Raw genomic sequence first — 27,865 nt, 5'->3', positions numbered from 1 at the left:
ACACATAAACAAACCACAGCATATGCAGCCTGTGAATAATTTTGTTGATCCAATTACTATGAATATTGCAATTACTAAATAAATGTGGTTCAGTGTGCACCCAAGTTCAGGGACTTAGTTGTTTAAGAAAACAAAAACCTGCAAATTACATGATTACCTTGTTTTTAATAGCTGAGTAGTATTCCATTGTGTAAATGTCCCAGAATTTCTTTATCCATTCTTTGGTTGAGGGACATCTAGGTTGTTTCCAGATTCTGGCTATTATGAATAAAGATGCTATGAACACAGCTGAGCAAGTGTCCTTGTTGTATGGTGGAGCATCTTTTGGGTATATGTCCAGGAGTGGCATGGCTAGGTCTTGAGGTGGAGCTATTCCAAATTTTCTGAGATTGTGCTAGATTGATTTCCAGAGTGGTTGTACAAGTTTGCACTCCCATCAACAATGGAGGAGGGTTCCTGTTGCTACACATCCTTGCATGTGTTTTCACTTGAGTTTTTGATCTTAGTCATTCTGATAGGTATAAGATGGAACCTGAGTCATTTTGATTTACCTTCCCCTGATGACTAAGAACACTGAACATTTCTTTAGGTGCTTCTCGGGCTTTCGATATTCTTCTGTTGATAATTCTGTTTAGCTCTGTGCCCCAATTTTTAATTGGATTATTTGGTTTGTTGGTGTCTAATTTCTTGAGTTCATTATATATTTTGGATATTAGCCCTCTGTCAGGCATAGGGTTGGTGAAGATCTTTTCTCAATCTATAGGCTGTCATTTTGTTCTATTGACAGTGTCCTTCACTTTAGAGGTTTTTAATTTCATGAGGTCCCATTTATCGACTGTTGATCTTAGAGCCTGAGCTGTTGGTGTTCTGTTTAGGAAGTTGTCTCCTGTGCTAACCAATGACTAGCCCAACCTGAGACTCAACCCATGGGAGACAGCCAACCCCTTAATGATATTCTGCTATGCCTGTAGATGGGAGCCTATCACAGCTGTCCTCTGAGTGGCTGCACCCAGATGCAGAGACTCACAGCCAAACATTGGGTGGAGCACAAGAGAGTCTTGTAGAAGAGTCGGGGTAAGGATAGAAGGACCCAGAGGGCACAGGAGCTCCACAAAAGCAACAGGCCAACTAATCATGGCCTGGGGAGTGGGGCTGTGGAAACTAAAGCACCAACCAATGACCATGCATGGACGAGACCTAGATGTAGCAGACACGCAGCTCTGTCCTTGTGTGGGTCCTCTAGTTAGGAAAATAGGGGCTGACTCTGACATGGACTCTGTTGCCTGTTCTTTGATCACTCCCCCCTTGCAGGGCTACCAGGCCAAGGGGAAGAGGATGTGCTCAGCTCAGATGGGACTTGACATCCTGGGGTGGATGCACAGGGGTGGGGAGGAGGAATGGAGAAACAGAGAGGGAAGGTGGGATGGGGAGAAGAGGGGGGAGACTGGTTTGTAAAATGAATAAAAATTAAAATTGCAAAAAAGCAAAAGAAAACAAAAACTTATAGGGTAGGCCTTTGAGCTACAACTTTATGCATAGGTCACCCACTGAGATTACAATACATCATTGTAAAATGATGTATCTAAGAAGAGAAGGGCCCTTTCCAATTAACAAGTATCTGGCAGTGTTTTCTTTTGCTCTTTTACGAAACAACAATGACCTTTCATAAACTGATATTATAGTGAAAGCCACATGCCTGTGGAGACTGTTATATTAAAGGCTTTCATTTGACTGTATACATAGTTCTCATTTCCTCAGTGTGTAGTCACAAAGAACTTACATTGCAGTAGATAGTAAAAATAATCTCCAGTAATTAATTCTTTGTATTTTGTATGTGTATGCACATACACATGTAAACCATGGTGTGTATGTGGAAGTTAGAGACAACTTGTGTGAATCGATTCTCTCATCTTAGCATATGGATTTCAGGAACTGAACTCAGGTTGTCAGGTCGGTAGCAAGTGCCTTTGCCTAATGGATCATCTTGCTGGCCTGAAATTTAAACAAAAGAAAAATGTTCCCTAGGATACACATGGGAGGCAAGCGTGTATTTTCTTCCTGTTGCTTTTATATAATAAGGGTGGCCGAAATGAAATTCAGAAGGAGCCAGCAAGGAGAATGCCAGACCCCCGAGCACTGGGAGCAGGGCTGCTGCTGACTCACGCCACTGTTCCTCGCTGCATTATCAAGTGTATGTTGTCACCTTGAGGATTGGACTGACTGCCACAGACTTGCTTTAATTCCCAGCACCATTCTCGTGAACTTCAGAATCAGTTAATGTTAGAGTTTGGAGATAGCCAGTTCAGATCATGTCAGAACAAAATACAAATGCTTGAAGCAGCTTTTCAGACATATCTTTTTATTATTTGTTTTTAAAGTAAAACACGTGTTAATATTCTGAACTATCACTTGTAACCATACTCTTTATATAAGGCAGTCCAAATTTAACATGACTTCATAAATGAAAACTACTGTATGATTTTTCTAACAAAAACTTTTCTTTAAAAAGTTGTCATTTTTACAGCTAGTTTTCAAATTTAATTAATTTTTATGTATATAGTGTTCTGCCTGCAAGTATACCTACAGGCCAGAAGAGGGCACCAGATCTCATTATAGATGGTTGTGAGCCACCATGTGGTTGCTGGAATTGAATTCAGGACCTTTGGAAGAGCAGCCAGTGCTCTTAGCCACCTCTCTGGCACCCTTTAAAGCTATTCTAATGAATATTTTCCATGTAGAATTCATATGTGAAAATTCTGAGGTTAATGTAGTGTAGTTTTCATTAAAAGAGAACACTAAGCAGCTGTGGCGCAGTCACTGTCAGTGGTAAGCTGATTATTCTTCAGTCTTCTCTGGGAGGTCCACTTCCCCGGGAAAGTCCTCTTCATACTTCTTCTTAAGATTACTCAGGTACGTCCGTAACCTGTCTGGCTCCAACTGAGAGTTCCGAGCGGCCTGCACGAGTCGTGTGGCAAGATGGTACACAGCTCTCTGCCTGTCCATCTCAGGGGAGCTCCTCTGATTTTGCTGTTATTGAAAGATATGAAATTAAAATATAAATGCATTCTCCTTCATATATTGGTACTATCCTATCTCCTTTCATAGAAATAGGAACTCAAGGTCAAACACACACACTTAAAGAAGACTATCTACCTTGGAGAATTAAATTTCTCATGAACACTTACTACTTTATGAAAGACTCATATCCTTGCAAATAATATTTTTAAAAAATCCTGCTAAATCAGCCAAATTCATAAGCAAAATAACAAAAAGTAACAGAAAATCCAGAAAATAATGGGTCTACAAATACATTTTGTTTTTAAAAAGTGTGGAACAACACTGTTTACTGCTCTGCAGTAACCATAATTTTAAATGTCACCCAGGAATACAATAAGTTATTAGAAAACCACTTGCCCAAAAGATATAAAAACTGTTGGAGCCTATCAGAACATACTGCCTGAGGAGTAAAATACAATTAAAAAATGAACATAAGTTAAGATCTAAAATTATGACTAGACTTAACAAACTAGACTTAAGAATATCCAAAAATAATATTTAAAATATATTACCCTTCAATAGGACTTAAAAGATTAGACATGAAGCTAGAATTGTTTTTAAACTTCTAATTTACATCTCTGACTGAGCTAGATAACGTAATCAACATTTTCAACCCTAACTACTTAGAAAATCATAGTAAGTTTCCCAGAAGTAGTATCTTCGAAACTCTTTTTCAATGGCAGACAATTTTCTCTGTAAATAAATTTTTGCTTTTTTCACTACAGTAAATGAATAAGATTCTATGAAGTGGAACATGATAATCATGTTTAATCATTTGTTTGGTACCTTAATTAATTACCCTTGGTTCTATAAAAGCCATAGAGGATTTGGTGTTCCAGGCACCAAAGCTTGTGTCTACGTGCCTATGTCTACCAGATATGATGATAGAACTCAGAAGACAGCTTATGTCTTCCAGTACAAAAGGCCTGTCTGCAATCCACTGATTATGGCAGTTATGGAGAGTTCTGGAAGAGAGACACACTATGCTCAGAGGAGGAAAGCTCACTTCCAGGTCAGATCAGGAAAAGCTTACAGAAGACAGAGAAACTAGAAGCAGCCCTGACTGGTAGAGTCCCAGGAAGGCTTCAGGGTAGAGGAACAGCTAACGCAGACATAGGAGTGACTTGGAGCATGATCAAGGAAATGACAAGTGACAGAAATGCAAGTTAAATGAAGTGGACTTATGTGAGGAGACCCTAAAGCAAAAATAGGCAAAAGGGCAAATTCCTGAGCCATCCAGGGAGACTCGGGAAATGTGGGCAGTGCCCAGGACCCAGGTGGCCTTAAACCTGCATTCTGTGAAATGACTACCGAAGACTTTAAAGGCCCACCTTCATGCTAAGCAGTGACTGACAGCTCCTGACTAGGCCTGACCAGTATGTACTGAAACACAATGTGAAAGAGCACAGGACGGTTAAGAAGAGAGAATTAGCAGGAGTCTTAGTGAGCTCTGCCTAAGAGGAAGGAGTCACGTATGCTTATGACGAGGAGGGCACTTGAAGTGAAGACAGAGCTTTTTAACAGATGATTATTCAATTTTTTATTTAAAAATAGATGAATATATTAAAGAGTAGCTGGCAAGATGCCTCAAAATGTAAAGGTGCTGGTCACAAGCCTGATGACCTGGACTCAATCTCTGAGGCCCACATGATAAAGAGAACCAACTCCTGTGAGTTGTCCTCTGACTTTCCCCCCACACACACACACAATAAATGAACATAATAACTTAAAAAATTTTTTTAAATATTATGTAAATAGTAGAAAATACATCTAGTGTTAGCAGAACTGAAAATGGAAGCTGGAGCGGCAGGGGTGTGTGTGAAGAAGACTGCTAACACGACAAATTATACAAGAGGTGGTTGGAGGTAAACACCTTCCGGACATATTGAATAAGTAAGAAAGACAGAAGTTTAGTGAAGAAGAAGAAGGGTACTGAAAGGCTCAAGAGTCAGACTTTGCGGAGAATAACCAACAGCTGCCAGGACAGAGCTGGGAAAAGAAGCAGAGCTCAGGGACTGTGGGGACGAAGGGGTGCGGGAGCACAAAGGGTAGGTGATTTCTGATCCGCTGCAGGCTGAAGGTGCCAGTCTGTAGGTAGATCAGAGAAACAAGGAAAGAGCAGTTTCTGGAGCATCGGCTCTCAACCTGTGGAGGCTGAGGAACCCTTTCACAGGAATTGATACCAGATATCCTACATATCAGATTTTTACATTAAGATTCACAACAGTATTGAAATTACAGCTATAGAGTAGCAAAGAAAATAATTTTATGGTTGGGGTCACCACAACATGAGGAGTTGTATTAAAGGGTTGCAGCATTAGGAAGGTTGAGAACCGCTGCCATAGAGCAAGAGGAGGAAAGAGAGAACCGCAGGTGAAGAAAACATGGAGGCAGAAGAGAAGAAAGGCAGCTAAGGGGGTGGATCCTAGTGGATAATGAAAGCGTAAAAGAGTTACTTAAAATATCTGAAATGCTGCTTCTCTAAAAAGATATTAGAAGAAAATATGAAGGAACAACTAGGTCAGGTGCAAGATGAATGTAAGACAGAGATTCTACAGGACTGTATGGGAATTTCAAAAGAACTCATGAAGAAGACTGGAACTTCTGAAACTTGTTAGCATGTTACTTCTATGACCCTGCAGAGCTGAAAGCAAAGTAATACTCCCTCTATAAATTGCCACTTAGAAATAGGACCATTTACTTTATAAAAAAAAATGAGATTTAATTTATGATAATGGATACAAGAGCTCGGAAAGCTAAAAGATTCAAATGTTGCAGACTGCTTTTTTTAATGCCTATTTCAGATAGATTTACTTTCTCAAAATAAAGTTACCAGAGAATACTTACAGAAACAGAATTTTGTCTGTTATCAGTTGTAACAACCTAATCTTAAAATTGTTTTTCTTAAGCTGGGCACGGTGGTGCACACCTGTGATCCCAACATTTGGGGAGGTAGAGGCAAATGGATCTTTGGGAGTTTAAGACCAGCCAGGTCTACAAAGTGAGTGCAGAATAGCCAAGACCACACAGAGAAACCTTGTCTCAAAAAAATTTTTTTTCTTTACTGAAGAATTGGGTTTTCTACCTTAAATATTTTTGTTTATGAAAATATTTAAATTAAGACTTAATAAAATGTATACTAAAATATTTTATGTACTAATCTACCACATCCCTGCCAAAAAAAAAATTTCATGAGAGAGTTAAAACTAGAGAAACAATCTGGACTGGTTTCCATGCTTTGTTGAGTGACATTCTCTGCCTGTAGCCCAGCCCTCCCTTCACCTAATGTCGCCTTCCTTCTGCAACCTAAACTGCATCTATACACACACGCGAGTACATGCACACACAGGCATCGAACAGGCTGCAGTCAGAGCGTGGAGAACACGGATAGCGAGAGTGTAAATGTAAAGCCCTCGCAGCCTCAGAGCAGCTACAAGAGCTCCCTGGCGTGTACACAGACCTTGGTCGGGGCAAGGGTTCACTGGAGCAGCTACCTGCATGGAAGCTCTTTACAATAAAGTGTGCCTTACAGTAAGAAAGTGAAAAGACTTTGTCTTATTTCTACAAAGCTTGGAGGGCTAGGAGTTTTTTTGTTTTTGTTTTTTGGTTTGTTTTTTTACCGAGATTTGCTGTGTAATTTGTGTTGTGATCTCTCTGGCATCCAAGACAATTGATGGTGGAAGAGAGGAGGCCTCTGCAGCTTTTAATCCTAAAATTATAGAAAACAGACATCAATCAGTATTTCTGTCTCATCTCAGCTGTGTGCTCCCTGATCTAGCAGACCAGTGATGATGAGATTCCTCTGTGACTACCTTATACAGGTGACAAGTGTCAACTGCCGTGCGCTGTGCAGCTGCTGTTCCACAGGCTTCCTATGTGTGCCAGCAGTCTACCATGTCTGTGGCTTTAAGAGCAGCAGAAGCAGCACCATGCTCACCATGAAATTATTGGTTGCTAGGCTTACTAAAATAAGGCTGACACATGACCTTCCCTGAATCCTGATGACAGGACAGATTGCCCCTTCTCACCCGATCCACAGAGAGCAGAACTGAGAATGGTAAGGATAAGTATCTGGTGACGGAGGCTGTCCAGTTCACTTCCCCTCTAAACAGCAGAGCAGCCTTTTACCACAGCAGTCATATCCATAGAGTTTTGGAGACTTCAATGTATGAGTAAAGCTGAAAATTTCCACAACCTGAGAATCTGCATGCCACATAATGATTTTTATAGAAAATAGTTGACAAGAGTTTAAGAGTACCATGGTTTGGTAATATATTTCTTTTTCGGGGGTTTTCAAGACAGGGTTTCTCTGGGTAGCCCTGGCTGTCCTGAAACTTGCTCTGTAATCAGGCTGGCCTCAAACTTAGAGATCCACCTGCCTCTGCTACCCAAGTGCTGGGATTAAAGGTGTGTACCACCACTGCCTGGCTGCTATATTCCATTTCAAGATTTTTAGATTTAATAATAAAATGCCTTGAAAATAAAATGACTGTGACAATGAGTGTATAGAAAATACAATATATTCAATTATATAATTTATAAATACAGACTGTTATGCTGGGGCTGGAGAGATGGCTCAGTGGTTAAGAGCACTGCTGCTCTTCCAGAGGACCTGGGTTCAATTCCCAGCGCTGACATGATGGCCTATAATTGTCTATAACTCCAGTTCCAAAGGATATGACATTCTCTTCTGATCTCCTGAGGGACAAGCCACTCAACTGGTACACAGACATACATGTTGGCAAAGGTCTCATATACATCAAATGTAAATATTTTTTTAAAAAACTGCTATCTTTCTAACAAGCCAATTCTTCCAGTACTTTCATGCATTATTTTAATCCTATAGTTACTGGCTCAGTTCAACTGATACAAATGAAAAGCAAAGAACATAAACTATACAATCTGAGTTTGACAAAGAAACTAGTATTTTAGAAAGCATATAAATACTGAAAAGGGTGAAGAGCCACCAAATAAAGGGGAAAGGCAGTTTGTCTTATTGATGTCTCTGTGTAAATTCTATATACAGTACCGTAGTTTTTTTCTTCTGTGAGTCCCCGGGAAAGTTTGTAAGTATACAAAATTGCATCTTTGTTTCTTGATGTGTTCTTCACATGCTGAACTTCAAAATGCATGTTTTCTACATTAAGATATAGGGCATCTATATGGCACAGTTCCAGGAAATGGGTAGTGAAGAGTGTAAATGCCTAGAATATATAACAAACAAAGAGAATCAGTGCTTTTAAATTATCTAGAAAACCCTGTTTTAACTATGTAAATATAACACAGTAGCTTAACTTGCCAGCTAGCTTGACAAAGACACAGGAATGAAACCGGTATCCCAGCTACTGACATGACCAATTCATGGCGTTTGAAGTTTATATCCAATGAAAGGTCAACTTTGTTTGTGCATACACAGTATGTTATGTGAAAGAGATGAAGGTTACCAGAGATGAAGCTACTAACAACGGTGGCCACTCTTCGGCAGGCCCCACAGCTCTCCTGCCCACATACTAACAGCATTCCCTTAACACTGTGCACACTTCACCCTGAGGCCCTCTATAGGAGTATTGAAACATGGGGTTAATGAATTATATTAGGCATTTGAATCCTCAAAGGTTTTTTTTGTGTTTGTTTTTTCTTGTTTTCTCTTTCGGTGGCAGGGATTAAATCCAAGGAAAAATTCCCTTAAGTTTTCAGTTTTACTAAGGCAAAGAGAGATCTGAATAATTGGTCATATTTTGAGATATTATACATAAGCCAGATGGTGGTGGTGGAGCAAGCCTTTAATCCCAGCACTTGAGAGGAAGAGGCAGGTGGATCTCTATGAGTTTGAGGCCAGCCTGGTCTACAGAGCACATCCTAGGACAGTCAGGACAGCACAAAGAAACCTGTCTCAGAAAAAGAAAATAAAAAGACATTACACATGACAAGCTGAGAGAATTGTTTAAAATTTAAGTATTAACATGGCAGAATTTCCAGTTTGGGCAGCACAGAGAACAACAGGTCACCCACTTGGTAGGGACATATACCAAGAGTCTGTCTCAGAAGAACGAGATGTCTCAAACAAAGATAACAGCAAAGAGAGGGAAGACATAACCTATGACTAAACATGGAAATTCTGCACAGTCCATGACCTGTGGCTTAGATGGAGTTGAGGTGTGTGCTGCACAGGGTACCTGCTGACACCTGAGCTTCAGTGTGACAACACAGGGAGCTGAGGGCCCATAAGAGGAAGGGCCTAGTGAGAGGTCACTGGGCACAGCTCCTGAGAGGAGTTAATCTGGTTTTGTGGAGTGAGTCTCATGGGGGAATTAATATGAAAGAGTAAGATTGGCAACTCATTAGCCTCTGGGGTAAACTGCTTGGCAGCTAATGACTGTTTGACAACAATGTGCTAAAAAACCTGCATCAACGGGTTGCAGATACAGCTCTGTGGTACAGTACTTCCTTCTCATGTGCCAGCCCCTGGCTTAGATCCTTATCAGCATACACACATATACACACAAAACCTTTATAAACTCTATCATGTTAACTCAACAGAAAAACGACTTTTCAAGGCCTATAGATTGCAAACATTGTGGCAGACACCAAGGATTGGTTCTATGTTAGAAAACTAACTTTCAGCATCATAAAAGTAAGAAGCAACACAAGCTTCTAATTCTCTGCTAGAAAGGGGCTTTCTTAAAGTGCCGAAGCAGTATTCTTATGTATTGCACAATATCACGAAAATATTCAGTCAGGATATAGATACTGTATCAGTCAACTGGACCCAGGAGGGTGAGGGTGATGGTGTGTGTGTATGTGTTTATGCATGTGTACTCATTATAAAGATTTGGTTTGTGGTCACAGACTCTAACGAGTTCCACAACCAACAGGTGGTAAGAGCTATGAAGTGATTCTAGCTGAATGTCACCAGGCTTCAATTTGGAAAGGACATGCCAGAATCTGGAACCATTTTGTAGACTTCTGGCAGCAGACAAGAGCTCCTCTAAGTCTTGGGAGAGTTAGCCTTTGCCATGCCCTCTGTGAGGGCTATGGGCTCAGTCTACAGTTCAGACGCTCACTTCTTCTAGAAATGCTCTGCACACATAATAAAACAATGTTTGACCAAATGTAAGAGTGCTTGCAGCTAGTCAGAGTGACATATAAAACAGCCATCACAAATACTAATTTGTTTTTTGTCTTAAGTGATACACACATCTTGTTCCTATGAGAAATTTTAGCTAACATTTGAAATTATATAAAATACTGCGAATTAACATCACTTTTGACTTGTAACATTTTATTTAAATACAAAATAGTTTCTCATTCTGTATAATAAATCACTGGGGGCTCTTGTTTAGGTAAAAAAATTCCTTAGAGACATTTTTAATTAGGAGAATGTGTTTTTTATGTTTCTCATACCTGTGTGTTTTTTGAGTGGTCATCTAAGAAATAATTTTCCAAATTATCTTAAAAGCAGAGCAAAAATTATTTTTACATAATTTGTGAGAACATGTTCTCTTTAAAGGATGGTGTTCTCATCATATTTTTTTCTATAATGCCACAGATATTATATGTAGAAATACCTCTGAAAATATCTTCATAAATTGTTATTCAATTTGATTAAATTAGAGCCAAATGACTGATGCATTATTTGTAGTTCTGAATTTTACTCCTTGTTTGTATCATGTATACACAATAGTCATTATTTCTAGTTTCACCAGAACTAACAGAAATTCCTGTAGTGTCTATTTTCTACCCAAAATTGTTTAAAGAGCTATTTGTGGGTGCTGGTACAAATATCCATTCATGTTCCATATATGAAGCACACCATCTAATGAACAGGGGCGCTGGTATGATGCAATCATGTTACATAGATGAAGCATACCACTTCAAAACAAAGGTACTTGTATGATCCCATCAGGTCACATGTATGAAGCACACCATCTAGTATGAACAGGGGTGCTAGAACAGTGTAATCATGTTACATATATGAAACATGACACTTAGAAAACAAGAGTGCTTGTATGATCCAATCATGTCTCATATATGAAGCACACCATCTAGAATGAATAAACCTTACCTTTATGCTCAGCAGGTACTCACAGACAGCGTAAGAAATCCCAATGCCTTCTTCTGTATTAGTGCCTCTGCCAAGCTCATCAATTAATATGAGTGACCTGTCATTAGCATTATGCAGAATATAAGCTACCTGGAAGACATAATTTTAATGTGACTATTATATTAAAACACAATATAACTATGTATACTATTCAATGTAACAAAGCAGATGCTACTCTCTTAGAAAACAAATGAAATTGGTACCTTTATTAATACAGCTTTCTGAAATGTATGTTAACAGAGAAATCCTGCTGAGCAGAAAATAACACATTGCTTTTCTTCTCCTGACTAATAATTCCACCCGAATAGTTAATATATAAAAACAGATATCTACATACATATGAGACAACAAAACAGTATTATCTATAATATGGAGAAGCAGAACAGTCAACTAAAAGCTTAAGTAAAACACAAAGATGGCCGTTCTCTTCTCTACAAGGGCCCAATCATCATCATAAAACGTTGAAAACCAACTCAAATTGTATTTACTTCACAACTTACTTATATTTGCTAAAAACAGAACAAAATATTGAGAAAAATATACTTGTTTAACAAATTTAAATTCATGGCCAACAAACAACAAGGCTTAAATTGATAGAAATTAATCTTTCTCTCTGGAGAATATCAACCTCTTTCTCACAATAAAGAATTCACCCAACTGCATTAAAGCATAGTAGCTTTTTATGGAACAAGGGAGCTATTTAAAAGATATATGGCATCCATTTATAAATGTCAGCACATAGAATGGTAGAGGCAGGTGGATCTCTGAGTTCGTGGCAAGCCTAGAAGGGCTATATACAGTGTTATCCTTTCTCAAAGATAAAGTAAATAAATAAAATAAAACATAACTTCATGTATCTAGAATATTGATAGAATCCCTGCAGACATTCTATATATGCTAAGCAAATATAGGTTTATTTCCCCCATTTCCATGACACATACAGAAAAGAGATCTAACTGCACAGTGATCCATGCATCCTTCCTAACACAGATGTTCAAACTTCTCTGCCTCAAAAATAGTTGCTGTTTGCTCAGATCAGAAGTGGAAGGATGCACACTTTTATGGGAAATGAGTGTTCTCATTCTTCTTATTTATAAGGGCAAATCAATGACTTTTAAAGCCAAAGAAGAACAACTGATTCTATGTAAAACAGTCATTGCATTCTGAAAGCCTGTCAGATGTCCCATATAGAAATATGAAAGCCCACATGAGCTGTCTAGAGCTATGTTTTCTGAGATTTTCTGTGAAGCACCAGTTTCATTTCACCTGACACACACGAGGAAGCTGTCTTTGACTGCCCTCTGGCTCTCAGGAACTAAAGTGCACCAGCAACTCTGGATGCCAGGATAGTTAATATGCTTTTAATACAAGGAAAGTTTTGTTTAGTTACCTCTTTCATTTCTTTCATAAATGTTGATGAGTTTGTTTCAATATCATCATCAGTACTGATTCTTGTAAAAATCTGCTCAGCAATCCTAAAGGAAGCGTATTCTGCTGGAACATAGGAGCCTGTGAAATAAAGAAGGAACTGAAGTGTTTAGAAAACAAGGCGCCAACCATCACTGTACTTATATGAGGGCAGGAGTGTGTGATGGACAGAGTGATGCGTGTGGCATTATGGAGCAACGCCCAGGCTTTCATGCACACTGTATAAGCTAGCGCTTAAGCTCCAATTGCCTCTGGTACCTGCAGTACAAAGTTATTAAAAAGCCCCAATGATGATGTATTTGATCTGATGCTCAACTACACCGAAGAGAAAGAGATCATTTTACACTTCATAAATGATTAGGGTATACAGTTAAGTGAGAACCTGCAAAAGAGAAACCTTGAAGACATGCTTATGCAGCTCATCAACAAAATCTGAAGGAAATGTGTACGAAGGGTCAAGTTGATGAAAATCACTGTAAAATACAAGTCTCTACAAACATGCAGAAATGTGTCCAAAGCAGAAGGGCAATGAAAACATATAACCAAAAGAAAAAATGAGTTATGTTCCATGAGACTATTCTTATGCTACGGAACTATCTAAAATGCTCCCTATTTGATAGTGGATCTGACTGTTACCCCAATTTTCTACATAATGTGACATGAAAGTCATTCTAACATCCTAAGACAAAATAAGCAACGTAGAAGAGGAAATGCATCTCACAGAGCCCTACGTAGATAAAATTGATGTAATGAGAAGAAAGAAAAGAAGTGAGAGTATTGCTGGATCTAGGGCAAAAAAGAAAGATGGAGAACAGGGCCTGGCTAAAGAATGAGGACTCTCATGGTCCATAAGCAACCATCAGGTGACTGCTCTTTTGTTTGTTTTGTTATGTTATACCAGACAGGGTTTCTCTGTGTAGTCTTGGTTGTCCCGGACTCACTTTGTAGACCAGGCTTGTCCCGAACTCACAGTTACCTGCCTGCCTCTGCCTCCCCAAGTGCTGGGATTACAGGCTTGTGTCACCATGCCTAGCTCAGGTGCCCGGTCTCACACTAGAGTACTCTTAGTACCAGCAGTTCATTCTCTTCATACTAGGCATCTTTAGGCTAACCTCTGCTTGTCTACATGACACACTAAAATGGTTGTGGCTTTCCTCATCTTAGCAAAGAGAACATGGGGATCAGGGTCACAGAGCTCCACCACTTCCCCACCACTGTGCTTTTAAACTAGCTGAAAGGTGGAAACTAGGAGCTGGAGAGAGATCACAGCTGAAAGACACGTGTGGGGAGCTGAGCTGAGTGCACTGCACCCACGTGAGAGCTGGGAAACCTGGTTCCTGTCACTCCAGCAGCGGAGCACGCACAGGCAGGTTCTGCAGGTGCACTGGCTGGCCAGCCAGGTTGAAAGAGCAAACTGTGAGTCAGTGAGAGGCTCTGTTTCAAGACAACAAGGCAAAACAGGAGAGGGGAAACAGCCAACATCCTCCTGTTCTCTAGCTTTCCCATGTGTTTGTGTGTACCTACACACCCACATGCGTGGAACACACATACAGCAGAGACTTGTATCTAGAGCAAGCTCTAACATCTCACAGTCATACGATCAATAGTGCTGAAAGTAAATAATGAAGGAATGGAGCTAGAATTTGACTCAAAACAAAATATAAACTTTTTCTAAGACGCTAGAGTACCTTGCTGTGTTCCTGTGTTCCAGCAAGGGTGCTAACTGGGAAGGACGCTAACTGCAGCCACACTGGCCAGCTGTGCGTCGGGACACTGCCTCTCAGAGGCTGAGAGCCTTGACAAGTCACTCTCAGCGCTTCCATTTCCTCACGATTTGGAGGCTACAATAATACTCTCTAGACTCTGACTCAGTCAAACAAGGAAGACAGGCTTTATGGTACTAAGCACAGGGCAGAGAAAGCACAGCACCATCTGAGCCCAGGATCAGCCATTAGGACAGTGTGGGAGCCTACAGCCAAGAACTGATCCTGGCTGACTGCAGGCTGCACTTTGAGCCTGACCATCATTATTCAGACAATGAGCAGATATTCTTTAAAGGCCTACTATGTGTTCACATGAAAAAACAAATATAAAAAAGGACTTTCTCAGACAAAAAAAATCATTTATCTATTAAAAACAGCCTCTAAGAGTTTTCTAAATGAGTAAATGGAAAGTTCCATTTAGGCCAAAGGGCAGTGTAGAGAATACAGCACACACTGTATTATTCTGGCATACTTTTATGTTGGCCATTATCTCAACCTCCACTAAAATAGTTCTCAAAAATCTCCCATCTACTGGCTACAGGAACTCCTGGATAGCACCCTGCCTCTGCTCTGGCTCTTGTCTATAGTCAACATGGTGGCCTACCTATGTGTGTCTATCTCAGTTTTTCCAGCAGCTCCTGTCTACTGACTGAGGTCCAGCCTCCCCGGTGAAGCATTCAAGGCCCTCTGTGATCTAAGCCTTCCCCTTTCCTCTAGCCTTATGTCCTGTCACTCCTCACAGGCCCTCTGCTCAGCAAAGCTCTCAGAAGCCTCTGCTGTCTGCAGTTCTTTGAGCATACCATTCTGTTTCCATTCTGTGCTTTAGGGCAGGCTCCAGCCTGTCCTCTTTCTCATCTGTAGCTTGATTTGATAAGCATTATCTCTCTCAGTCCTCATAACACTTCTCAGGAGCAACGACCACTAGTATACCCATTTGCAAGTAGGAAAGAGAAGAGTCAAAAGTGATGTAACTTGTAGAAGATTACATGGTCCCTACACTAGCTCACAGGCCATCAAGCTTCACTTTACTCTGCACTCAAGCCTGAGGAAACACACATATATGTAGCCATATTTCAGGGTTTAATTAGACAGTGATGACAAGGATACTAATGCCCTTCAGATAGGTGGACAACTAGCATTAAGAAGACTAGCTCATTCTGTGATCCATACAAGAACCAAGTCAGGGCCCACTTCCTGAAGACAGGGTCTCTCACAGCCCAGGTAGGCTGCAAGCTAAAATGTAGCTGAGGGTGACCTTCTGACCTGCTGCTTCTCCACCTCCCTAGTGCTGGTATAAGGGTGTGAGCTGCCAGGCCTGGCTTCCAACAATTGGCAGTCAGTTCTCAGGAAAGCTAGATATCATAGATAGGAGTTATGTTAGAGCTGAACAACAAGACATATGTAACAGTGCTGGAGCAGTGGCAGACACTTACATCCATGTGCATACACACACACATACACACACACACACACACACACACACACACACTATATATCTCTACCTCTTTCTCTCTTTCTTTCTTTCTATTCCTGATTGGTTTTGATACCCCAAGTTAAGGGGAAAGTTTCTATGCCCACTTTTGTAATGTTTAGAAAATGTCACTTGGTCACTAAAGACAGAAATTTATCCTACTCGGGATTTGGTATCTTTATTACTTTTCTACTGCCATGACAAACACCATGAGCAAGGCAATCTATAGAAGCATTTACGAGGGCTTACAGTTCCAGTGGGAGTCCATGACCTCCATGGAGAGCATGGCAAGAATAGACATGTGCTGGAACAGAAGTTGAGACTGTACATCTTACCTCTCGCTGGAGACAAGAGAGGACTACTGGGAATGGCACAGGCTACTGAAACCTTAGAGTCCACGCAGGGAGACATCTCTTCCAACAAACTTACACTTCCTAATTCTTCCTAAGCAGCTCCACCAACAGAGACCGTACATTCAAACACATGCATCTGGGGCTGAAGAGACGGCTCGGCTGTTAGAGGCTAGGCTCACAACCAAATCTATGACCTATGGCGTCCTTCTTGTTCAAACCACCACACTGGTAACCATACAGTAAAAGTGTAGCTTACCGATCTGTGCCATGATCTGACAGAGTGCAATCTGCTTTAAATACGTGGATTTCCCACTCATATTCGGTCCAGTTACGATCAGAACATTACTCCCTTCTGTAATATATGTATTGTTTGCAACAGGTTTCTCTGCAGAGATTTTTTCAAGAATGGGATGCCATCCTTGTTTGATTGCTAAAGTGTCAGTAAACTCTGGTCGAACTGAAAAAAAAAAGGGGGGGGGTGGAAAAGCTGAGTATATATGTTTATATCTAAATACCTTATGGAGTGTACATATGGGCTGACCTTAGTCCTTTTATGAGGCCAATTTGGGAGAGTATATTACTCTTTTATCCCAAACATACTCCTAAACCTGCCTTAATTGTAATGGGTGTACTCATTATTTTTATTTACTTCTAGAGAACTCTAGAATGTAGTTCCTTTTCACTGCCCTGGTTCCAAAACAGATTATGAAATGTTCATGTCTGTAAACATTAAAAAGAACCACATGGCCATTGGTAACAACTTCAATATCACTGGTGACTCCTATAGAAAGTTTACCTACTGCACCCTAAATAATCTTAACAGCTAACACACTTAGCACTCAATGTGAAATGCAACTAAACAGGCAACTAGAAAGCAGAACCAAACACAGACGTAATATTCTCTCCTGCACCCTTGGAAAAAAATACATCTAAAAGTCAATTTTGGAGAAAACCAAGTTCAAAGAATCTGTTGGTTCACTGAAATATCTCTATGGGTAGCATCTGAGGGGAACTAAAATATTACATACTAAGAAACAAACTTCAAAATGTTCATCACAAATTAAGGTTGGTCCAGACAAAAATAAAGATATAATAGTTCTCAAATTAAAATAAAGCAACATGTCACTTAATAGTTAACAAAACAACTATTAGAATAGAGTCAGGCATGGCACATAATACAAAAATAATCTCTAGAAATTAATCAATCAATGTAACAAATCAGAAACGTTGCTAATTTTAATCATAAATGTTAATTTTAAGGTTATCATATTGCAGTTATTCAACCATAATTATCACACACCAGTCCTAGGTAATCGATCAATTGTGTAAAAAGTTTCAGGGGCTAACACAACTGAAGAGGCCATGTGACACTGGGAAATGACGCCCCTGAACAGACATGGCTGTGAGAGTGCGTGGCACAGCCCCTGGTGCCCAGAGCCAAGAGGGCTTGCACCAGGGAGACACTCCTGCACCCCTGCCAACACAGCTCCGCGGTCTGTCTCGCCTGGGAAACCCTTAAAGATTCCTGCGCCTCTGCTCTTTCTGACTTGCCAATTTTTAAATGAATATTATTTGATTTTAAATTTTGTGAAGATTAATTTGTTTTGAAGCCGTGTGTTTGTGTGTCTGTGTGTGGGTGTGTCCATGTGAAGGCAGCGCATGAGGCAGCCAGAAGGCGTCTGGTCCCATGGAGCTAGTTCCACGCAGGGGTGGGTGCTGGGAGTCAAACTCAGTGTGCACTCTCAGCCACTGGGCCACCTCTCCAGCTCCCTAAAATTTTAAGGTTATTTTTACTATCTCCTTTGTGCGTCTTAGTTTGGGTCACAGGCAAGAAACTATTTCAAGTAAAAACAGTAAAATATTCACCTCCCTTATATAAAGTTGAGTGAGGTACACATTTCAATAAGCCACGTGTTCTTCTCTCCAAAGAAAGTGACTCACCATAGTCAGAAAGGGTGCAGGCATGGGCGAAAGACAGCAGCATATCCAGCATCGATACAGTGTCAGAGAGCTTGTACAAGCAATGGATGTACTCGTAAATCTCACTAAGGAGCTTGCACACTATCCTGAAAACACACGTTGGACAAAACATGATGATGCTTTTTAAAAGAAGATGTACTGGTTTTTAAGCGTACGAGAAAAATAATATTCACACTTGTACACTATAAAGAAGTCTACTGTTTGGTTGGCTCATTTAAGATAAAATACTGATGTCTCAGCTCAATGTCACATTACCAGGTAAAAAATAATCCATCTTCTTCTATATTCATTGCTGAAATGACAGCCTCATTAAACATAAATAAAAGACATTTTCAATAAAATGCTCTATTTTAGAAAATATAAAATATTTTATATAGATGCAATCAAACACTCACTATACTTCACACATATCTTATCTGCTAATAATCTGTTTCACACAAAAACACAGACACATATAAACAGAGACACAACATACACACACACATACAATGACCCAAACAAGAGGGAGGTCGAGTGGGAGAGAGAGAAACCAAGACACACAAAGAGACACATACACATGCAGAAATACAAACATACATACAGATGCATACCATGTCAAATCATGTCACTATTTAGGTTTTCATGACTATTTCTGACTATTTAGGTTTTTCATGCAGTGTTATAATGTAATAAACTTATAAAAGAAACTTCTATTCTTTTGTTTCAATTGTTGTCTTTGAGGACTACTGCCTCCTTCTGCTACCTCAGGCCTAGTCCTCGAGGCTGCTAGCCTCCATTCAATCTAACCTAGGCCTAGAATGTTTTCAGCCTCTGAGACTTACTGCTGAAAAAGCTCACACTTTCTTGTTCTTACTGAGCTCTGGGCTGGCTGGTTCTGCTCAGCTGTCTGCTGCCAACTCATCTCTCAGCTGAAGTACTGAATCTGGTTTTTCTCTCGGTCCCTGAATTGTTCTGCTTGGCCTCCAACTAACTCCAGCAATCTTTTCTAATCTGCTGGCTCCTTCTCATTCTCTGGCTTGTACTGCCTTTACCTGTATCTAGCTTGTTTTTTCTCTCTCTGCAACCTGTCTCTTTTTTTACTGTCCTGGTAAAATTTCTCTTCACCCTCATTCTCTCTGTTGTTCCCTTCAGCACTCAATTAGATCTCATTTCCAAACAACGGTGCTTCTTTTTTTTTTAAATTTTTTATTAATTACACTTTATTCATTTTGTATCCCCCCCATAAGCCCCTCCCTCCTCCCCTGCCGATCCCACCCTCCCTCCCCTTTCTGCATGCATGCCACTCCCCAAGTCCACTGATAGGGGAGGTTCTCCTCTTCTTTCTGGTCTTAGTCTATCAGTTCTCATCAAAAGTGGCTGCATTGTCCTCTACCGTGGCCTGGTAAGGCTGCTCCCCCCTCAGGGGGAAGTGATCAACGAGCAGGCCAATCAGATTATGTCAGAGGCAGTCCCTCTTCCCATTACTATGTAATCCACTTGGACACTGAACTGCCATGGGCTACACCTGTGCAGGGGTTCCAGGTCATCTCCACGAATAGTCCTTGGTTGGAGAATGATTTTCTGGGAAGTTCCCTGTGTTCAAATTATCTTGTTCTGTTGCTCTCCTTGTGGAGTTCCCATCCCCTCCAGCTCTTACTATTTCCCACTTCTTACATAAAATTCCATTCACTCTGCCCATCAGTTGGCCATCAGGCTCAGCATCTGCTTTGACAGTCTATACTGCAGAAGCTTTCAGAGGCCCTCTGTGGCAGGTTTCAAGGTTGTTTCCTGTTTTCTTCTGGCTTTCAGAGGCCCTCTATAGCAGGTTCCGAGGTTGTTTCCTATTTTCTTTTTCTTCTGATGTCCATCCTCTTTGCCTTTCAGGATGGGGATTGAACATTTTAGTTAGGGTCCTCTCTTTTGCTTAGTTTGTTTAGATGTACAGATTTTAGTGGGTTTATTCTATATTGTATGTTTATATGAGTGAGTATATACCATGCGTGTCTTTTTGCTTCTAGAACAACTCACTCAGGATGATCCTTTCCAGGTCCCATCATTTACCTGCAAATTTCATGATTTCCTTATTTTTCATTGCTGAGTAATACTCCATTGTATAGATGTACCACAGTTTCTGCATCCATTCTTCAGTTGAGGGGCATCTGGGTTGTTTCCAGCTTCTGGCTATTACAAATAAAGCTGCTACAAACATGGTTGAGAAAATGTCCTTTTTGTGTACTTGCGCCTCTTTTGGGTATATGCCTAGGAGTGGTATGGCTGGATCTTGAGGAAGCCCTATTCCTAGTTGTCTGAGAAAGCGCCAGATTGATTTCCAGAGTGGTTGTACCAGTTTACATTCCCACCAGCAGTGGAGAAGGGTTCCCCTTTCTCCACAACCTCTCCAGCATGTGTTGTCCCTTGAGTTTTTCATCTTGGCCATTCTAATGGGTGTAAGGTGAAATCTCAGGGTTGTTTTGATTTGCATTTCCCTAATGGCTAATGAGGTTGAGCATTTCTTTAAGTACTTCTCTGCCATTCGATATTCCTCTACAGAGAATTCTCTCTTTAGCTCTGTTCCCCATTTTTTAAGTGGATTACTTGGTTTGTTGCTTTTTAGCTTGTTTAGTTCTTTATATATATTGGATATGAGTCCTCTGTCAGATAAAGGGTTGGTGATGATTCTTTCCCAATCTGTAGGTAGTCGCTTTGTTTTGATGACAGTGTCCTTTGCTTTACAGAAGCTTTTCAATTTCATGAGGTCCCATTTATTGATTGTTGCTCTTAGAGCCTGTGCTGTTGGTGTTCTGTTCAGGAAGTTTTCTCCTGCACCAATGAGTTCTAGGGTATTCCCCACTTTTTTTTCTAGCCGATTTAATGTGTCTGGTTTTATGTTGAGGTCTTTGATCCACTTGGACTTCAGTTTTGTGCAGGGTGATAAGTATGGATCTATTTTCATTTTTCTACATGTAGACATCCAGTTGGACCAGCACCATTTGTTGAAGATGCTATCTTTTTTCCATTGTATGGTTTTGGCATCTTTGTCAAAAATCAGGTGTCCGTAAGTGTGTGGGTTTATTTCTGGGTCTTCTGTTCGATTCCATTGATCCACCATTCTGTTTCTATGCCAGTACCATGCAGTTTTTATAACTGTTGCTCTATAGTACAGCTTGAGATCAGGGATGGAGATACCTCCAGAAGATCTTTTATTGTAGAGGATTGTTTTAGCAATTCTCGGTTTCTTGTTATTCCATACGAAGTTGAGAATTTTTCTTTCCAGGTCTGTAAAGAATTGTGTTGGCAATTTGATGGGAATTGCATTAAATCTGTAGATTGCTTTTGATAAGATGGCCATTTTTACTATGTTAATCCTGCCAAGCCATGAGCATGGGAGATCTTTCCGTCTTCTCATATCTTCCTCTAATTCTTTCTTCAGAGACTTGAAATTTTTTTCATACAAGTCTTTGACTTGCTTGGTTAGGGTTACACCAAAGTACTTTATGTCATTTGTGGCTATTGTGAAGGCTGTTGTTTCTCTAATTTCTTTCTCAGCCCTTTTGTCTTTTGTATACAGGAGTGCTACTGATTTTTTTGAGTTAATTTTGTATCCGGCCACTTTGCTGAAGGTGTTTATCAGCTGTAGGAGTTCCCTGGTAGAGTTTTTGGGGTCACTCATATATGCTATCATATCATCTGCAAATAGTGATAATTTGACTTCTTCCTTTCCCATCTGTATCCCCTTGATCTCCTTCGACTGTCTTATTGCTCTAGCAAGGACTTCCAGCACTATGTTGAAGAGATATGGAGACAGTGGGCAGCCTTGTCTTGTCCCTGATTTCAGTGGGATTACTTTAAGTTTCTCTCCATTCAGTTTGATGTTGGCTATAGGCTTGCTGTATATCACCTTTACTATGTTTAGATATGTGCCTTGTATCCCTGATCTCTCCAGTACTTTAAACATGAATGGATGTTGGATTTTGTCAAATACTTTTTCAGCATCTAGGGAGATTATCATGTGGTTTTTTTCTTTCAGTTTTTTTAATATGGTGGATCACATTGATGGATTTCCATATATTGAACCACCCCTGCATACCTGGGATGAAGCCTACTTGGTCATAGTGGATAATATCTTTGATGTGTTCTTGGATTCGGTTTGCAAGTATTTTGTTAAGTATTTTTGCATCAATGTTCATAAGGGAGATTGGCCTGAAATTCTCTTTCTTTGTTGAGTCTTTGTGAGGTTTAGGTACCAAGGTGATTGTGGCTTCATAGAATGAGTTTGGTAATGTTCCTTCTGTTTCTATTTTGTGGAATAGTTTGAAGAGAATTGGAGTTAGCTCTTCTTTGAAGGTCTGGTAGAATTCTACGCTGAAGCCATCTGGTCCTGGGCTTTTTTTGGATGGGAGACTTTTGATGACTGCTTCTATTTCTTTGGGGGATATAGGACTATTTAATTGATTTACCTGGTCCTGATTCAGCTTTGGTGAGTCAAATCGATCAAGAAAATTGTCCATTTCATTTAGATTTTCAAATTTTGTGGCATATAGACTTTTGAAGTAAGTCCTAATGACTGTTTGGATTTCCTCAGTGTCTGTAGTTATGTCCCCCTTTTCATTTCTGATTTTGTTGATTTGGGTGGTGTCCCTCTGCCTTTTAGTTAGCTTGGCTAAGGGTTTGTCGATCTTGTTGATTTTCTCAAAGAACCAGCTCTTGGTTTCATTGATTCTTTGAATTGTTTTATTTGTTTCTAATTGATTGATTTCAGCCCTGAGTTTAATTATTTCCAGCCGTCTACTCCTTTTTGGTGTGTCTGCTTCTTCTTTTTCTAGGGTTTTTAAGTGGGCCATTAAGTTGCTTGAATGAGCTGTCTCAAATTTCTTCTTGAAGGTACTTAGTGCTATGAACTTTCCTCTTAGCATTGCTTTCATTGTGTCCCACAAGTTAGGGTATGTTGTGTCTTCATTTTCATTGAGTTCTAGAAAGGCTTTAATTTCTTTCTTTATTTCTTCCCTGACCCAGCTGTCATTTAGTAACAAGTTGTTCAGTTTCCATGTGTGTGTAGACTTTTTGCTATTTCTGTTGTTGAAGCCCAGCTTTATTCCATGGTGATCAGACAGGATACAAGGGATTATTTCAGTCTTCTTGTATCTGTTGAGGCTTGCTTTGTGACCAACTATATGGTCTATTTTGGAGAAGGTTCCATGGGGTGCTGAGAAGAAGGTAAATTCTTTTGTGTTTGGGTGTAAAGTTCTGTAGATGTCTGTGAGGTCCATGTGATTCATGACCTCTGTCAGAGATATTGTTTCTTTGTTTAATTTCTGTTTTGTTGACCTGTCCTTTGTTGAGAGTGGGGTGTTGAAGTCTCCCACTATTAATGTGTGGGGATCTATATGTGGTTTAAATTTTATCAATGTTTCTTTTACAAATGTGGGTGCTCTTGTATTTGGGGCATAGATGTTCAGGATTGTGATGTCTTCCTGGTGGAATTTTCCCTTGATGAGTATGAAGTGTCCTTCCTCATCTCTTTTTATTAATTTTGGTTGAAAGTCTATTTTATCAGATATTAGAATGGCTAATCCTGCTTGTTTCTTGGGTCCATTTGCATGGAAAGTCGCCTTCCAACCTTTTACCCTCAGGTAATGACTATCTTTGTGTCTTAGGTATGTTTCTTGTATGCAACAGATTGCTGGGTTTTGTTTACGTATCCATTCTGTTAATCTGTGTCTTTTTACTGGAGAGTTGAGACCATTGATGTTGAGAGAAATTAATGACCAGTGGTGGTTAGATCCTTTGATTTTGATGTTGGCTGTGTTCATAAGGTTGTGTGCTTGGTTGCTTTTTGTTTTGCTGTAGTAAGGTTAATTATTTCCTGTGTTTTCTTGACAGAAGCTAATTTTCTTGGGTTGTATTTTCCCTTCACAGTATCTTCTGCAATGCTGGATTTGTGTGTAGGTATTGTTGAAATTTGTTTTTGTCATTGAATATCTTGTTTTCTCCGTCTATGAGGACTGAGAGTTTTGCAGGGTATAGTAGCCTGGGTTGACATCTGTGTTCTCTTAGGGTCTGCATGATATCTGTCCAGGCCCTTCTGGCTTTCATAGTTTCTGTTGAAAAGTCAGGTGTGATTCTAATGGGTTTGCCGTTATATGTTACTTGGCCTTTTTCCCTTGCAGCTTTTAGTATTTTTTCTTTGTTCTGTATACTTACTGTTTTGATTATTATGTGGCGGGAGGATTTTCTTTTCTGGTCAAATTTGTTGGGTGTTCTGTAGGCCTCATGTATCCTTATTGGCTTCTCCTTTAACTTGGGGAAATTTTCTTCAATGATTTTGTTGAAAATATTTTCTGGGCCTTGGAGAAGGGAGTCTTCTTTTTCCTCTATTCCTATTATTCTTAGGTTTTGTCTTTTCATATTGTCTTGGATTTCTTGGACAGTCTGTGTCAGGAATTTTTTGGATTTAACATTTTCTTTGATAGATACATCGATTTCTTCCATTGTATCTTCTACACCTGAGATTCTTTCTTCCATTTCTTATATTCTGTTGGTTATGCTTACCTCTGTAGTTCCTGTTTTCTTCCCTAAATTCTTCCTCTCCATTATTTTCTCCATTTGTGTTTTCTTTAATTTTTCTAGTTCTATCTTCAGGTCTTGAGTTGTTTTGTTTACTTCCTTCACCTGTCTGCTTGTATTTTCCTCTTTTTCTTTTAGTTCCTTCAACTCTGTCTCTTTGATTTCTTTCAGTGATTTAATTATTTCTTCTCTCAAGGCCACAAGCTGTTTGGCTGCATCTTCTCGTATTTCTTCACGGATGACCCTAATCTGCTTGTCTTTATCTTCCTCCATTTCTTTATGGATAGCCATGATCTGTTTGGTTTTATCTTCCTCTAATTCTTTACGTATTTTATCTGTTTCCTCTATTATTCTCTTCATCAACATAGATGTAAGGTCATCTTCTTGATTTTCTATTATGCTGCATTGTTCAGGGCTGTTCGCCTCTGGATGGCTGGGTTCTGGAGATGCCATATTGCTCTGTCTTTTGTTGGTTGAGCCTTTACGCTGACCTCTACCCATTGGGCTGATTTAGGTGTTGGCTGTTAGTTTCTATGCTTCCTGGAGTCCTGAGGTAGGGAGTATCCCCTTGGCCGGAAGATGATTTTTCCTGAAGGAGTCCTTCTCTGCTTTTTGGTTATGGTCACTGTATGGCCAGTGTTTCTCCGGAGTTGCCACTGCTCACCTCAGGTTTATAGCCCTGAGTAGTAGCTGTGGTTTATGTTAGGCAGGGGGGGATCTCCTCTTACCCATAGAATTTCTCAAGACAGCTGCCCCACTGCTGGGTTTCTTGTTATAAATTTAGTGTGCTGCTGCTCACTAAATTTCCATGTACAGTCCTCTTGAAGAAACTGCTGATTCCCTAGCTGTGGGGTTTTCTCCCAACAGGGAAACTCAGTCTGTTATCCTGGGGCGCACAGTTCTGTCCGGAAAAGTGGGAGGTGCACTCAGCAAGTCTCTGGGCCAAAGGCTGATTGCTCTGCTCTGGACCTGGAGAATGTGCACCTAGGTTGAGTTGTCGCCTGGGGGCACTGCTCTGGTCTGGAGGCTGGGTGCCTCACTCTGGACCAGAAGCTGTGTGTCTCTGGGATGGTGGCTGCAGGCACCGCTCTGGTCCAGACGCTGTGGGTGCAGCCCCCCTGAAGGACCAGGGATTCCCACAGTTTTGACAGTCCAGCCAGGGACAACTGTCCGATCCCTGGCACAGTATCTGAGGGCTGCTGTAATGGCTCTTTGGCTCCTGCAGGTCTGAGGATGCAGCTGTGTGTCCCAGTGCCCCAGGGGAACTCAACAATGGCGGCAGAGCACAGCGCTCCTGCCTGCACTAGAGTCTGTTTGAGTCCAGGAAGTGTTTTGGTGCTGGGTGTCCTAAGCGTTAGAGCTGCTGACCCCCTCTGCAGGGGGTTTCCTCCTACCAGAGACATGCAGTCTGGTGCCCTGGTGGCCTGGTGCCCACAGTTCTACCTGAGGCGGCGAATCACGTGCGCAGACAGGGCTCCGTGGAGGAGCCTGGGTTCCCGGCTCTGGGTCTGCGCTGGCTCTTGGGGTACCCGTGGAACCTGAGTCTTTTCCAGGGGATATCTGGGTAACCTGGGGTCGGTCCCAATTGTTTCCTGCTCCATGGGGTTATCTCTCGACTGGGAAATCTAGTCTATGGTATTGTGGGCCCACAGTTCAGTCTGGGACCGTGACTAGATCGCGGTGGCGTGTAGCCCCGGGCTGACGACCAAGCGCCTGGCACAACCGGGATCTCTTCCGAGGTTTAGCCGGGTGAGTTAAAGCTGATTGAATCTCCCACTGTGGGGTATCCTCTCACCTGAGAAACACAACCACTTGTGTTTTATGGCCGAGAGTTCTGATTGCTGGTCATGAAAGACCCCTGCCTCACCCTAAGTTAAACATAGCTAACGCCATTTTGTGAGACACCACTGTTTTGTAAAACTCTGAAGGCCAGATGAGAAACTGGAAAATTACTAAGAAACCCCCAGCTGTGTCACCCACTTGGGATATCTGTGGTCAGGCTGCCCCAGTTGAGCTAAAAACAGTTTGTATTAATCACCCTCATGGATATCTGTGAGACTGTTCCAGTTAAGATAAGGGTCCTAAGGAAAACAGCAGGTGGCGGGCCACATCAGGGGGTCATCATGACTGTTTTGACCACCCAGTTCCTGGAATCTTGGTGTCCCTGCCAAACTTTGACGCAAACCGTGGTCTCATGTAAACGTACCAATCAGCCCCCTGTAACCATGCTTCTCGCTTCTGTACCCACGCTTCTGCTCTAAAACCCTATAAAAACCCCAGCCTTTGAAAGATCCCCGGAGGGTATCTTCCGTCAGAGAGACCCCCTCCCAAGGATCAACGAGTCCATTCGGATGCAAACAGCAAGAGGCTTTTATTTTGATACTCGGGTACCCGGGGCGAAAAGTCATTTGGAAGACTTCCGCGCCCCCTAGATGGGAAGCTGGGGTTTTTATAGGGTTTTAGAGGCAGTAGCACTGGTACAGACACGAGAGGGCATGGTTACAGGGGGCTGATTGGTACGTTTACACGAGACCACAATTTGCATCAAAGTTTGGCAGGGGCACCAAGATTCCAGGAACTGGGTGGTCAAGGGGGGTAGGATGACCCCTTGACATGGCCCGCCACCTGTTATTTTGTTTTTCCCTATCTTAGCTGAAACAGTCTCACAGATATCTATGAGAGTGATTAACACAAACTGTTTTTAGTATGACTGGGGCAGCCTGACCACAGATATCCCAAGTGGGTGACACAGCTAGGATTTTTCAGTAATTTTCCAGTTTCTCATCTGGCCTTCAGAGTTTTACAAAACAGTGGTGTCTCACAAAATGGCATTAGCTATGTTTAACTTAGTGTGAGGCTGGGGTCTTTCACCTTTCACCCAGGGGGCGCGCAAAGTTCTCCCGAGTGACCTTGCTGCCCCGAGTACTCGTGTATCAAAATAAAAGCCTCTTGCTGTTTGCATCCGAATGGCCTCGTTGTTCCTTGGGAGGGGGTCTCTCTGACGGAAGATACCCTCCGGGGATCTTTCAGTCACTGTGCCAATCCTGCTGTGCTGCTCCTCAGAATGAGAGTCCTCCCGGCGCCGCCATCTTGCCCCGCCCCCAAGGGTGCTTCCTTTTACAAACTAACTTTACCTTCATTATTTGGGATTAAAGGTGTGTACCAC

The 27,865-nt window shown here is 41.1% G+C and overlaps 1 protein-coding gene across 1 annotated transcript in view; it reads right to left on the bottom strand.

The window, feature by feature from the left end:
• Positions 1-2,835: 2,835 nt before the first annotated feature.
• Msh4 (mutS homolog 4) overlaps positions 2,836-27,865 on the bottom strand; it is a 58,089-nt gene continuing 33,059 nt past the window's right edge. Inside the window, exons 14-20 of the mRNA XM_055614384.1 lie at positions 18,118-18,242; positions 16,433-16,633; positions 12,552-12,670; positions 11,123-11,251; positions 8,087-8,261; positions 6,678-6,766; positions 2,836-3,027 (exon numbers count right to left, since the gene is read on the bottom strand). Coding sequence (XP_055470359.1) covers positions 2,836-3,027; positions 6,678-6,766; positions 8,087-8,261; positions 11,123-11,251; positions 12,552-12,670; positions 16,433-16,633; positions 18,118-18,242 — 1,030 coding nt within the window. The remainder of the gene's footprint in view (positions 3,028-6,677; positions 6,767-8,086; positions 8,262-11,122; positions 11,252-12,551; positions 12,671-16,432; positions 16,634-18,117; positions 18,243-27,865) is intronic.

The sequence above is a fragment of the Psammomys obesus genome, unplaced genomic scaffold, assembly GCF_907164565.1.
Source record: "Psammomys obesus unplaced genomic scaffold, mPsaObe1.curated_primary_1811, whole genome shotgun sequence".
NCBI lineage: Eukaryota > Metazoa > Chordata > Mammalia > Rodentia > Muridae > Psammomys > Psammomys obesus.
Note: the sequence above shows the minus strand (reverse complement) of the source record. Positions and strands in the feature narration are given on the sequence as shown.